The 15293-nt window shown below is 35.0% G+C and overlaps 1 protein-coding gene across 2 annotated transcripts; it reads right to left on the reverse strand.

The window, feature by feature from the left end:
- Positions 1–1009: 1009 nt before the first annotated feature.
- LOC117962900 (vasculin-like) lies at positions 1010–14098 on the reverse strand. Of its 2 annotated transcripts, none has more exons than XM_059012724.1 (12): positions 13688–14098; positions 13142–13234; positions 12164–12354; positions 5956–6073; positions 5598–5721; positions 4985–5202; positions 4782–4848; positions 4306–4490; positions 3847–4005; positions 3314–3486; positions 2940–3042; positions 1010–1494 (listed from the first exon to the last, which is right to left on the reverse strand). In XM_059012724.1, exons 4-12 carry the CDS (start codon positions 6016–6018, stop codon positions 1351–1353), a joined length of 1236 nt encoding a protein of 411 aa, XP_058868707.1. In that variant the 5' UTR covers positions 6019–6073; positions 12164–12354; positions 13142–13234; positions 13688–14098; the 3' UTR covers positions 1010–1350. The 2 variants fall into 2 exon arrangements, with proteins under 2 accessions (XP_058868707.1, XP_034760487.2); XM_034904596.2 differs by having other exon boundaries at positions 12932–13234.
- Positions 14099–15293: the final 1195 nt, after the last annotated feature.

The following is a 15293-nucleotide window of genomic DNA, read 5'->3' on the forward strand; positions in this document are numbered from 1 at the left end:
TCATTCAAATGCTTGCTTTAACCTTCTTTGCTGCTTGTACGGCACTATCAGTCAAGCTTAAAAGTATTGATACTGTAGTGCAGCTCTAGGTCTTTGTTCTCTCTAAAAAAAGAATACACTTTCTTCACCAAGGTAACAATTTAGATTTCTGCCTGCTGCAGACAATTACTGCCATCTATGCTGGAATCAGGAACATACTATGGTCAGTTCCACTACTGTAGGGCAAAAGTGTATTATCATCCACCTTATCCTAATTCTTAAAATTAAGATCTGTTTAATATCTAATTATTTGATGTGTTTGTGATTTAGATCATTATTTTGTCTTGTTTACTAGATATTCCAGCAAAAACTACCCCTGAAAAAACTTGGGGAAGTATATTAGCATTGTACAGACACAATGGATCACCTATGGGGTTGAGTGAATTGCTTTCATTGTGTTTTTAAATACACCACCACTGTGTACTTTAGTTCTGCCTAGTGGTTTAGAATTAAAGCTAGAGTGAAACAAAAACACACCCCTGTCAATTCACTTTGCCAGTAGCTTCATTCACTGGTACCACATGCTATATTTGTGCACACAGGAGACAAAATACCATTTACTATAAATTCAGTTTTATTGTTCCAGATCCAGAAGTGTGATTATTTTTGCAAAACTTACAGCTAAACCTACTTGATCAATGTGTCTGTCTAGTCCACCCTGAATATCAAGTCAGATAAAGCCCTTGATTTTCTTTTTTTTCTAGGTAAAAGAAAATGTAATGATAAACTAACTGTGGTTTAAATACCTAGTAACTGCTAAAAGAATGATTGTGTTTTAATGCACTGATCATGGTTAAGAAAATGGAAATCTAGGGCACTTGTTCAGTTCACCAGCATGCTACATTGCCCATTCTTACACAAAACACAGTGGCCTTGACGATTCCCAATTGACGAGTATGAAATCAGCAAGCAAAACATTGTGTAAAGTTGCAAGTTTTAACAATTTTAAGCACACAGAATAGTACACAACTTAAATTGCAATCTTTTTTATTGACTCTTTCCATGTTAGATATTCTGTCACATTGCAGCAAACCTCCGATTTGCAGTGAAGAAGTAATTCCAACGAAATTTAAATTTTTTTTTTTTTTTTACTACAAAGGCCATTTACAGAGCAAAAAAAGCAATGTTTAATTCAGGCCAATAGAGAACTCTGTCTTTCTTTCATTACAAAGATGTCCGTCAAATTTCTCAAAGTGGGTTTCTTTCTGAAACCCAGTATTTATTTATTTTTGCAGCTTACTGCACAAGAGATTAGTGGGGAAAAAAAAAAAAATCACCACAATTAGGCAGTCCACAAAATGCCAACATATTTTACATTTCGTCGTCATCTGACGTATCGCTGCTGCTTGTTTCTGCTTCATCATTGTCAACTGTGGGTTTAAAAGTGCTGTTTTTCCAGGTGCCAAATTTAAAGTCACAAGAAAGACCATTTTTTCTAAGGCCATTTTTCTGCAGCTGAAAAACAAACAAGGTTTTAGAGAATAGATTAATATGCTTTTATTGTTTGGAAAGAAAATACATGTAGAAGTCATAGGAAGCCAAAACACAGACATGTTCCACAGATCTGTGATAAAAGACCAATATAATGATGTATTAGTCTACCCCTACTAACTTACCCTGATTAATAGAGGTGGGTTAGCCAGACCTAAGAGAATGGTTCGATTAGTGCCATAGTACTGGGAAGTTTGTGGTACATATGAGATCAGTTTCTCCTAACAAAGGCTAGTGTAATGATTTAAAACTGGTAATTTACTGTAAACTGAATAGCAGAACTACACAAGTCTATTTGATTCTGTTAGTCTAGGCATGTTAGTCTTGTTTTGAAATGGTTGGGTACAATTCAAGTTTGTTTATTTTGTTTGGAAATTATTCAAATGCAAAAATGAAGTAAATCTAAAGTGACTACCAATATTTTCTTTGAGACATACCAATCAGACAAAACACAAACTACTAACATAAAAACAACTGGAATATATTGTTAATGATGTCACCATGGATAACACCGGATTTATTAGAAGTGTACAGAGCCAATGAAACAAAATAATCAAACCAATTATAAAAGCAAAAAAAAAAGAATAAAAAAAAAGCAATTCTTAATCAACACCAAATAGTTTATAACGGGTTCATTGCTTTTCATTATAAAAAGATAGTTAAAATGTTATGCAGCCCGTGGCAGGCGTACAGCCAGTTTGTGCTGCGCATTGCACTGTAACTTATAACGAATGGAATAGACCACAAGGACCACAGGCATTTGAGCTGAGTAAAGCAAACAACCCGTGTAAAAATGATTAAAACTGTCTCATTACAAAAGAAGAGTACCAGGTGATTAACATGTGCTACAGTTATATCAGTGTCCAAAAAGGATACCATAATTGAAACTGAAACCAGACAGATGCAAAATACTTCAAATGTTTCTTCACATCATTCTGCTTTTTGCACATAATCTAACACTAGTACGTGCTGGTGGTGCTGCATTACGCATCATGTTACTCTTCTGACACTGGGGCAGCGAGCGAGAATCATTGAAATTATGAAGAGGTTGATCTGGTATTAATTAACTGTTGCATCCTTATTAAACTGTATTGGGAGTAGATGGCAACCATTCCTGCAATGCCTCCAGGGAATGGTATGGGTTAATTCCGCAGAGAGTTGCATTCTCTAGATTGAGATTGTTCTCGGTGAAACATCAGACACATATTCAGTCTTGAATTTAAAAGCACATGCCAAACAATGTCAGGAGACAAGGTGCAGCTTTTATTTATTATACAATTCATGTCAAGGGAGTGATTTACATAACAAATTAAAGCAGTCATGTGACAGATAGCATGTATACATATCACTAGTGCTTCTAATTTTGGTCCAACCTCAGTACAAGCTTGATATATTAAACAGATACATACCTGTTCACTAATGGCTTGGAATTCCCTCATCTCATCCTCTGTTAAAGGAGCATAAGTCTCATCGTGTTCACTGTCTTCTTGCCACCCCATCTCTTTTAGAAGCCTGCAAAAACAGAAAGAAAAACATATTTACACAATTGTAAGCAACTTGACTTCAAATGTATTTATATATAAGAAATAAATGATCTATTAAAACTACATTTTACTTCCAAACATTTTGTTTCAAGTGGTATTTCTGTACAACCACCCTTTATTATATTGGGCAGTTCTTGCAATAGTATAGCACTACACCAAATAATAATAAATACAGAGAAGTATTGGTCTAAAGGTGAACTGCAGTGGTGATTGAGAGTTAAAGGCAGTGAAATACATACCTGTGCTCTGCCTCGAGAGAGCTTGAGAGAACATCAGCTTGTGGGAAGGTAGAGGAGCGGATCACTAGTGCATTACCATTCACTCGAGGGACCTCGTTTTCATATCTATTCAGATTCTCATCCCTACATCGATGACTATTGTTACTGTTCTGCATGTTAAGTGTTTCGTCATCCTATAATAAAGGAAAACAAACTTTAAAAAAAAAACCACACACATGGCAGACCCACTTAAACAAAGCAGGTAGTACGAGTCTTACTTTTTAAACTGAACATTTGTGACTAAGTGATTTAGAAAACTTTTGTTATAATATTGCACATAATCATCAATATTGCATGTATGCCCCATGTATCAGTTAACTTTTTCTGGTAGAAATGTGATCACCACAATTAATGCCTCAAGGAATGTATAATTCATAATAATGTTAATTGAATACTTGTTTTATTTTATTTTTTAAATCCACAGACGCCAGAGATCTCGGAATGTACATAAACATAAGAATAATAAAAAGGTCTAATGACTTTTCCATCAATACCTTGAATTGATTTCTGTCATCATGATCTTCTTCATCCACCTTGTCCTGTTTTAAAGCCTTCAAAAACTCACTCTTCTTATCTGATCGTACACGTGTCAGTTTCATTAAACGAGGCTGAGTCATCTTGTCTACGGGTGATGAAGAGCTTGACCGGCTGCCCTACAAAAAAAAGTAGATAATGCAAATTGATTAAACTGACAGCCAAAATTACATTCCAACAACCAGTGAGATCTTAAGTGCTTTTTCCTTATACTTACTCTGCACTAAAACCCATAGCAGCCTTCAGATAAAATTAGGTTTATAGGTAGTAAACTTCAAACAGCCTAAGATACTTAATTGCCTTTGAACATGGAAAATATAAATCATGCCTCATACTGATTAGGCTAACCAAACATGGAAAACGCATTTGACATACAGACATTGTTGTTTTAGAAAATAATTCTTAATTTTGAATCGTACCTTTACAGGTGGGGCAGCAGGTTTCGGGACTAACCCTTTAAAGACACTCAGACCCGTTCCGTTCTTGGTTGGTTGCTGATGGGGAGGTCCTGCAGCAGGAAATCCAGAAGATGGATCTTCTTTAGAGACCTTTTTGATAACCATCATTTTGGAAGTTCTTGATTTTGGATTCGGTGGATGTTCTCCTTAAACAGTAGATGTATACAAATAAAAAAATTAAAAAAACGATGAAGGCCAATCTTTGAACAGTTTTATCTCAAAGGTCATACACAGGGTTTCAAATAAGTCATCGAAATCTACATACATATATTTGTAGCATGAAGAAAAAATGGAACTTAATATAAATGGTGTTTACTTCCCAGTGGATGTACAACTATCCCCATTAGCACACATAAAAAAAAGAGTTATAAAAAAAGATCTTGGAAAAGTATTAAGTGTTTTATAGAACATTTAGAAATAATGGAAATAGAACTCACCCCATACACCAGCAGCAACAGATTTGCTCAGGTTTTGCTCTCTTTCAGACTCAGGATTAAGGGATGGCTTGAAAAGAACATGTTTGTAGTTAGTTATTTTAAGGCTTACATAGTACATTTATACAGTAACACTTAAGAACCAAGTGCTTAATGGTAGTGTACATGCAGTTTAACAAACACTTGGAAAAGCACAGTCAACTTACAAAATCCTCAGCCTCAAATTGCTTGCGTGCTTCTCTTTCTTCCCTTTTCCCATTTTCATTCCTAGTTGAGTTACTTTCACGTAGCACCTGGTTCTTTCCACTGTGAAACACACCAGCCCTGGAGCGGGAGTTTACACCATGGTAACCACCACGGGAATTCACACTTTCAGAACCATTTCTTCCTCGCCAACCATTCTTTTCCTTCCTTCCAAAATTTCCTATGAGATACAAAAAAAAGAGTATTTACACAAATGGCTATTTTATCTTTTGGTTGCTAAAAGCAAGCTAACTTAATAGGATCCACACAATTCAGGTCCTCAAATAATTTGCTGAGGACAAAAACATTGAACTACGAAGTCCTAAAACTGAAGAAACATGTTTATTTTCATTTTTTTTACCCTAAAACTTGAATGGCTAGGTTCACATACCCTGATTAGTACTAATCTTGGATTTTTTTTTACTTAAAATAACATTAGTTAGTTCAAGATTAGTGCTAACCTAGGTATGTAAAACCAACCATTAAATGTTCATATTTCAAAACTGTAATTGTTGTTAGTTGCAATGATCTAGACGTCCGCCTGCAAAATACACTGTATTAAGAAAAAGGGCCTACCTCCTCCAGTACAGCCATTAGAAGATTCAAACCCATCAGAAGAATTACGTCGTCTGTGATTTACATCACTGCGGTTGTGCAGGCGCACATTTGGTTCATGTTGTTTTTCACAGTTTAGAGACGGCTACAAATTAAGTTTAGTCTGGTCAGAGGATGTAATTTTACTAAATTAAAGCAAGTCTTCAAATTACACAATAACAACAATAATAATAATAAGAGTATATAACTTTACTGGATACTTTGCCCCTTAAATGGGCACTTTACTCCCAAGATAGCTGGGCAAAAGTCATCAACTTAGCCAATCTTTTGTGTTGATGACTTTACACCAAAATAAATAAACAATGGATTGGAGAAATACCTTTGTTGACGAAGGTGGAGTAGGAAAATTAAGCCAGGCTGGAGCAAAGTCATGCTGCGCCATTTAGGTCTAGGTCTTAAGAATATTGAACAAGGCATTAACACCTCATGGCAGGTCCCTGGTCAAGAAACAGAGAGAGACAAATCATGACAATCATCATAATTAGATCAAACAAAAAACAAAATATATACAATCATATCTGTATACTGGTTACAAAACACCACTTGGGAGTCAAATAAATTAGGTTACCAATCCTTCAGCATCCAGTAGCAGTGTGCTGGTTTCAAAACTGAAAACGCTAGGGTATGTTGGCCAATTGCCTTATTTTGGTCCGATAGGCCTATAATCTTTTTGTTGTTAATTCAAGTTTTAAAAATGTTTCACAAAATAAAATATTCGACTTGCTATAAACTTTGCAACTAATTGTCATGGAGGTAATACAAAAATAAACACGCAAGTAAATTACAAATTAAAAATGCAACAAGGAAACACACTGGGAGCAGAGTTTATCCTGAGATTTTGTGTACAGGGCCACAAGGTATAACTACACTAGATTCCTTTACAGCTTAACTGGAACCCCGTGAAACCAGTTAATTATACAACAGATTTCACCAGGTTCTGTTTATGAGTTGTTTCTAACAAGTTGAGCTGACGACACATTGTGATTTTGTGGGGCAGATACTAGTATCCAAAGTCAAGAACAGGAAAGCATCACGTATAACTGACATCAATTTCATTTTCATTTCCTTAGCTTGAAAATCTCTGCCCTGGACACATGGTCAGCTGCTGGTAAATTGAAAATGAGTGCATTAACTAGCAAAGCCTGAGCAACCCGTTGCACAGTTAACAGGTTTCATGTTTCAATTAAGAACTCAAATTTGCTCAAAAACTTCTCAGATACAGTAAAACCTGTTTTATCTGTAGATATACAGCACTATACCCATGGGACATGTTCATATTTTTGCAACTCAGTGACAGACTGCAGATTCAAGTTCACATTTTATGCAGACAAGACTTACAAATCATGCTGGATTGACTAATAGATAGGTTCCAGTTTGTAGAGAGGATCACACCATTAATTTCAAAAGAGATATGGTTGAGACCCCAAAAATATGCCACATTATACAGCTAGCCAATATGTAGAGGGGCTGGATTAGACAGGTTTTACTGTATTATAAAACAGTATAAAATAATAATAAAAATACCAATATTTGGTCTAGTCATAATAAATGAGTTTTTTTTTTGTTTGTTTGTTTGTTTTTTTTAAGTAAAATACACCATGTATGTTTGTCAAACACAATGTACTGTAGTCTTATTTTAGTGCCGGTTTTAACCCACATAGAAAGTGTCAAGCTTGAGTTTAGTTTTATCCACATTCTTAGAGACATTGCATGTTATGAATAAGCGGTAAAACAAATAGTTTCTATTTTTAAAAGATTTAAAAAATGTATAGTTGTCCTTGGATTACAATAGTAACATCAACTTGGCAATACGGTAAGCTTTTACAGGACATTTTTGCTGATTCAAAATTGAATTTCCTGTTATATATATTGCATTTAATTGCTTTGGGCACTGAAGTTATTAGGCTAAATGTAGGCTATAACAAACAAGTGCTATAAAATTGAATTCCTTAATTTATAACAATTTCTACAGGAATGTTTCCTGTATTTAAGATTAGATTTTTTTTTTTAATTTACCAAGGAAAACAAGATTGTTCCCCACCAATTAAACTCTGAACATGTGAAGAAACAAAAGGTAAATGACATTACAACAAAAGCTGTGCCACTACCTTAGATTCCCAAATGTGGTCCTATACTGTAGTGTATAATCCCAGAAGACAAAACCCTACTACACTGTAGTTTGGAAGAAACATTTCCTAGTGCGATTTTGAAACTGGCTGATGCAATGTAGAGCAATTTGGAAGATTTATAATACAGGCTACTGTGATACTACACTTCATTTTATTTATTTTTAATTGTCAAATAATTTACTTTAAGTCAAAAGGTGTACAATTTTGAAATGTTTGAATGCAGTACTACAGTACATGCACAAGCAACTTTCTAAACTTTTGTTAAGAGAATGTTGCCACAATAGCTTGATTCAATAGTGCTTTGAACAAAGGGGTTATTTTATATTATAGAATTGCATTTTCAAGTGGTTCTATTAGCTCTGTACTGTACTGTATGCAAAAGGTTAAGTAGACAAAGTCCTGCATAAAAGATTAATTCTCAAACTGAACACAGTAGGGATTCAAGGAAATGCATGCACATGGATTAGGGAGTGGTTAACATGTAGAAAACAGAAAGTACTGATTAGAGGAGAAACCTCAAAATGGAGCGAGGTAACCAGTGGTGTACCACAGGGATCAGTATTAGGTCCTCTACTATTCCTAATCTACATTAATGATTTAGATTCTGGTATAGTAAGCAAACTTGTTAAATTTGCAGACAACACAAAAATAGGAGTGGCAGAAAACACTGTTGCAGCAGAAAAGGTCATTCAAAATGATCTAGACAGCATTCAGAACTGGGCAGACACATGGCAAATGAAATTTAATAGAGAAAAGTGTAAAGTATTGCATGCAGGCAATAAAAATGTGCACTATAAATATCATATGGGAGATACTGAACTTGAAGAAGGGAACTATGAAAAAGACCTAGGAGTTTATGTTGACTCAGAAATGTCTTCATCTAGACAATGTGGGTAAGCTACAAAAAAAAAAGCCAACAAGATGCTCGGATATATTGTGAGAAGTGTTGAATTTAAATCAAGGGAAGTAATGTTAAAACTTTACAATGCATTAGTAAGACTTCACCTAGAATACTGTGTTCAGTTCTGGTCACCTCGTTACAAAAAGGATATTGCTGCTCTAGAAAGCGTGCAATAATTAGAATTATCCTGGGTTTAAAAGGCATGTCATATGTAGACAGGCTAAAAGAATTGAATCTATTCAGTCTCGAACAAAGAAGACTACGCGGTGATCTGATTCAAGCATTCCAAATCCTAAAAGGTATAGACAATGTCGACCCAGAAACAAGGACCAGGGGTCACAAATGGAGATTAGATAAAGTGGCATTCAGAACAGAAAATAGGAGGCACTTTTTTACACAGAGAATTGTGAGGGTCTGGAACCAACTCCCCAGTAATGTTGTTGAAGCTGACACCCTGGGATCCTTGAAGCTGCTTGATCAGATTCTGGGATCAATAAGCTACTAACAACCAAATGAGCAAGATGGGCTGAATGGCCTCCTCTCGTTTGTAAACTTTCTTATGTTCTTACTTTCTTAAGTAAAAATGTATTCAAATGCTAGAATTTACTTTTATTTTAGGAACAGGAACATGAACAAAGCAACACTATTGCGGCTGCTGCTGTACAGTACTGCAAAGTCACTCTTGAAAGCAGTGATCTTTTCTGCTTAACGAAAATGTAACTGATGGGGGACTAAAAAAAAAAAAAAAAGGACAGCGCTGTATAAACACAGAACTAACATAATGTGGTTTCACTTAAAACAATCAAAGAATCGTGAAAAAACAGCTGCGTTCTAACTATAAAGAGTTAAGTGTGAGTCTGCATCACTGAAATGGCCAGAGGTTCAAACAAAGTGGCAGTGAAAGGGTTTATTTTTAACTTAACTTAGACAAGAATCACAGAATACAGATGGGTACCAAATATTCGGTCAACGCAAATGATTAGTACCAATCTTGGACCATTTTCTCTGAAGTGCAACAACTGTGATGGGTACTGGTGGATTTTGACCAATGAGTTTCCGTAACACTGAGAATCTAAAGTCGACATCACAAACGGATTTTGAGATATTAGCTGAAATGATGGCAGTTACAGTACAGTAAACTGTTGAAGCACCTTTTCCACTGCTATTTGCCATATGGAATTCACATGTGTCGATGAGCAAGTTATCTCTGTACCAAGGCCAACATTTAGCTTACTATCAAATTCTAGGCATTCAGATCAACGATTTCTCAACCTTTGTTTATTATGGCACTGTAACTCATCAATGTTATGTATCATTTACATCAACAGATGAACTGTCCAACTGATGGAATAATATATATTTTTAAGATTTTAAATTGGGGAAAGTACACCAACGCTCTGAAAACAGTGCACTAACCACCAGTGGTGTAGCCAGGCTTTTTCGGGGGTGGATGGAGATTTTCTGATGATGGTTAACACTGGCGTAGCAAAGATTTCGTCCCGGGGAGGGGGGTGCTGATGAGGTGCTGGCGAATGATCAGCAGGATTTGATTTCGTTTGGTGGGCGACAGCGACGGTGTGCTGGTGATGGATCGAGATTTTTGCACATGGCTGGCATTTTTCTTGTCCTACGTAGATTAATAACTCACCACCCTAGCTACGCCACTGCTAACCACCCAGTAACAAATCAAACACTGAAAAGGTGTTTTTTTCTTTTCTTTTAATTTGACGTACTTCAATAGCACTTTTTTTAAAGTTGTTAATATATATTTGTTTAAATAAAAAAACTGTCAGAACTGAAGTTTTAAAAAAAAATACAATCAGTGGATAGAAACTATAGCCTAAGTCCCAAAGAAAATGATCATTCTGTGACAAATCATGACACCCTGAACACAAGCACCATTTCAGACTGTAATGAAATTTGTACTCCTGCAGCATATTTTTTATTGGGAAAGTCAACTTTTCACCTTCAGAAGTTAAGTAGTCACAGTTTCAGTAAAAGTAGGATGTTCACATACAAACACAGTTTGCAACCAATAAAAAGCTTTTAGATTATGGCACTAACTTTCGAGGACCAGTAACTACATGCCTTATCCAAATTTCACCTTAAACCAGTGATGAGTGAAGTGACCCAGTTTTGTTTTGTGCTGTGAATTGCTGTGAGCTTTCCCTGTGTCTAACATTGGCATATGGACAGTCTACAGAAACCTTACATTAGTTGTCAATGAGAGTTGTTGGGTTATACAGCATATAATGTGGCAACAAAAAAATAAAAAATAAATAAACAGTCCATTCATGTAAAACTGAAATATCATTGAAATACTTCTCAATGTATTCCACTTAAAACATTATGAAATATGTCTTCACAGTTGTATTACTTTAAGTTGTTCAAAAAATGTTTGGGATTTTTGTAAAAAAAAAAAAAAACTATAAACAAGCTGCATTATTGATTGAAAAAATATGTTGCAAATTATCAATGCTAATATAGATTATTCAACTTGACAATCAGTTCATTCAGATTTATTGTGAGAACAGTCAGAATCATTACAATTAACCTGGTGGAAACGTGGGCACTTCTACATAGTCAATTTAGTTAAAGTCATTAATCTCGTTTAAAGTTTTACCATATTCCCCGACTTTCCTGATCCATTAAAACTGCATATATAATAATTACTGGATTTCACATCAATGACAATAATATCATACTGAAAACCTAATTTAACCTAAATAATCTATGTGGAAAGTCAAGTGGAATCTATGTGGAAAGTCAATATTTACTTCTGTTTTTGCTCAGGTGCAAAGGCTACAAATGTTTTAGGTAAAATAAAAAGTTTTTGGTACATTCAAGTTTATTTTCTTACTACTGCGTTAACATTAAATTTTTCCACTTTTACAAAAATTCTATATCTACATTAGTGAAAACAGCTATAAAACCTGGCTAAAATACCTTCATCTTAGCACCTTTAAAAATTGAGGCGCTTATCTACAGTAGGAAGCAGAGGGTTATATCTTTTTGTTTAAAAGATAAAGTGGGAGATACTGTAAGGTCAGGGTAACTGCTAACAAATATATGTCCTCTGTACAAACTGATTATCAAAATCCACCTTCTTATAAATTAGTTGTGGCCCTTAATTTAGGTCAGGTTGCTCACCTCGGCATTTGCATAAATTAATCCTAAGAACATGACTAGTGCAGCACCTTAATTAACTTTAATCTAATGGACTTTATGACATGTGAATCTAGGGTTGCCACCCATTCTGGTTTTGCCTGGATTGTTCTCTTTTTGAGGCAGCTGTCCTGGGAAATATGTAAGACTTCCCAGGACATTAAATGTCAAAGTATATGATTGATTTATGTATTTATTTATTTTTGTACAAAATGACTCTGGTGTCCTAGTTTTTTGTAAGTCAGAGGTGGGCACCCTATGTGAATCTAATGTCTGTAACCATGTGAAAATAACAGTTACAATACATGCAAAGAAATAAATGTGTCACTTACAAACTACTACACAACAAGGCGTTCCCACAGGTGCACTTTCAACCGCTCTGTTCCAGTTTGTTTCTTGTTCTCTTTCTCAAGCAAATATTAAAATTTAAATAAATAAATCCCGAAAGTCTTCTGCCAAGTTGCTCTTGCAGATCGGGTCCTTTTGCAAATGCTGGCCACTTAATCCTCAATCAGCTTGCCATCTTCATTTAAATTATTCCAAGTTTCAGAATTAAAAAATAAATAAATAAATAAATAATAAAAAAAACATGTTTCCCTAAGGACCGTCTCTGTTTTAATCACATATGATCAGGCTTTTACCGTGTCTATGCAGTAGTGAAGCATTGTGTGGGTTCTTCGAAAACTTTTAAACGTCAAAATTTACATCTGAAATGAAATTGGTCTAGGTTTGAAAACAAAAGTTGGTAAAAAAAAAAAAGAAGAAAAAAAAACTTAATAATAATAATAATAATAATAATAATAATAATAATAATAATAATAATAATAATAATAATAAAGAAAAAAAAGAAAACGTGCTACCTATCTGGATATCATCCTCATGCTAGCTATAAAAACATATTTAAAAAATAATGACATAATGAAATGAGAAACCCAGGGAAATTTTCACTAGTCCCTTCATCTATAAATTCCCTGAATGGACACCACACGAGGATGGGAATCCTAAACGTGTTTACTGGTACATACTAATAATTAAGACTATTAAGATCGAAGTAACAACCAAATGAATTTATAAATATATATATTTGAAATATCACCTACGGATTCATGCTTGGTCCATGCCAAACCACCACATTTGTGAACAAGGTTAGCATATACTGTACTGTAGATTATTGTAAATTAATTTCTACATATCCCTGGACTACTTTAAAAATTCATATTTAACGTTTAATGGGGTTCCCTAATCTCTTCTTGCAAAATGTCACTTCCAAAAGGACATCTGTCTTCTTTGTTTCATTGGGAATACATTACAACAATATTTTCCTTTCGCTGCTCCGGAGGTTGATCACATTTGTTTCCATAGGACTTTTCAATGATATTGATTTGCAATCAACAGTTCTTCACCTGTAAGTAAACACCACACAATATGTAAATTTATAGTCAACCCAGGAAGAATAAATACACTGTGTTGCAAACATCTTTTAAAAGCATTACTTTTGACCAGACTGCATTGTATGCACACTAGAATTGCAGAAGCAGCCCATGATTAACAGTGGTCGTCCCATACAGCATATTATTTATTTATTTTTGTATATGAAACATGTTTCAAAGCATTTTAAAGTTAAAGTACAGTAAGCCTTTGTAACATGATTGTCAAAAACACCTACACGAATAAGATACACACTAACAATGGACATCTACAAGTTGTTTCAGTAATCACTTTCGTTTCAGAAACACTACACAGAGTCGGTCGCTATGGACCACGGTATATACACAGGCAGGCAGGGTTTAGCAAGGGTGTACATTAAAAAAAAGGGCATCTTAAAAAAAAAAAAAGATAATTTGCAATTCACTCACCTAGATGAGACTTACTTTCGTATTCACCAGACTAGGTAAATACCGACACTGCCACTTTCTTTACTGACCATACAACAACTGATTAGCTCCTGAGAATTTGGCTCTTCCTTGGCTTCTGCGAAACCCGACACTATTGGCTATTTTTCCCTTTCTCATAGGACGCATACAATCTCTCGTTTAAGCCACGTACTGTTTTTGATATTCCGGTAAAAAATCGTGCTACCTATTCTGTTTAATGTGTTCTTTTTTTTCCTTTTTCTTTTTAATTTTTGCCGCTTTTGCTTGTCTCCTTCCCAAAATGGCGCCTTAGCTATCCGCAATGCTCAGCGAGAATCTCGTGCTGAACGTAAACTGCTCTTCGGCCCACAACACAGGGGAGTCAGGGACACACTTTTTTGTGTATTTTTTAGGTTTATTTTAAGAAAACAATGGTCGCGAACAATATAATTGATTAAACGATTAAACTAAGTTAATTCACTGCCAATAAATTAGCCTATAATAGTACCAAATGTAATTCTATCAGCTATCGTCCTTAAAGAGAATCAGCAAATATACAGAAAAGTAAATAAAGCAATTGGAATTGTTTCAGTTTTTTTTAGTATTATTATTTTTTATTATAACAGTATTTACAGTAATGTTATTTACAGTTTTGTTCATAGCCCTCAGTCTTTTTTTTTTTTATGTTTTATTATCAATGCAAGAAGTGTGTATTTAAACTATATTTCCACGTACACACTTGAAAAGAGGCGAACTAAAAATGATGCCCTTGTATGTTTGTCATTTTTTTCGAAAGCGTTTTTTTGTAAGGGAGGAGAATAGAGTGACGTCACAGTGACAAAATCGATGGAGAAAAATAGAAAAACGCCCACCTCCCATGTGCATGTCGTCAGCAAAGAAGCTTTATACCAAGGAACTGACGACCTTAGAGTTGAGAAACAGTATGATGAATTACAAAAAATAAACATAAAACAAATAGACAAGGCGCAGAGCTGCACAAATAAAGTGCGGCAGTAATAATTATGGCACCGTACGACTTCAGTCGATTACAGGTAAAGCACTGTTTACAAAATACACTCACCGTATTACAATTAGACCTGTTTCTTATGTAAATAAGCAGCCACGTTAGAATAAACTAATCTGCCATATACGGACGTGGAATCAATATATGGGGCCAAGTTATAAAATTATATGGACCTTTATAGCATATATATGGCTGACTATATCATAATGTATCTATAACTATATCATATATCATGTGGTTTGTCACACTTGAGAATTATTGTATTTCTTGTTCTTATTGTATGACTTATATTGTAACACTTGAATGTATTTGTATTTGCTTGCGATTGTAAGTCGCCCTGGATAAGGGCGTCTGCTAAGAAATAAATAATAATAATAATAATAATAATGTAGCATGCACTGAGGTAGGGGTCTCAGGGCTGGTGGTAGGTGACGCAATTTTAACATAAAGACAAGCCCGTTATCTGCTCCTGCAAGGGAGCCCGGCTCTTTTGTACAGCAGTATCACGCTATGCTTCAAAGCGGGAGGTCCTGGGTTTGCGTCCGACTTCCGCCTGTGAGAAATCCGAACCGATGTTCGCCACAA

The sequence above is a fragment of the Acipenser ruthenus genome, chromosome 1 (genome assembly GCF_902713425.1).
Source record: "Acipenser ruthenus chromosome 1, fAciRut3.2 maternal haplotype, whole genome shotgun sequence".
NCBI classification, from domain to species: domain Eukaryota; kingdom Metazoa; phylum Chordata; class Actinopteri; order Acipenseriformes; family Acipenseridae; genus Acipenser; species Acipenser ruthenus.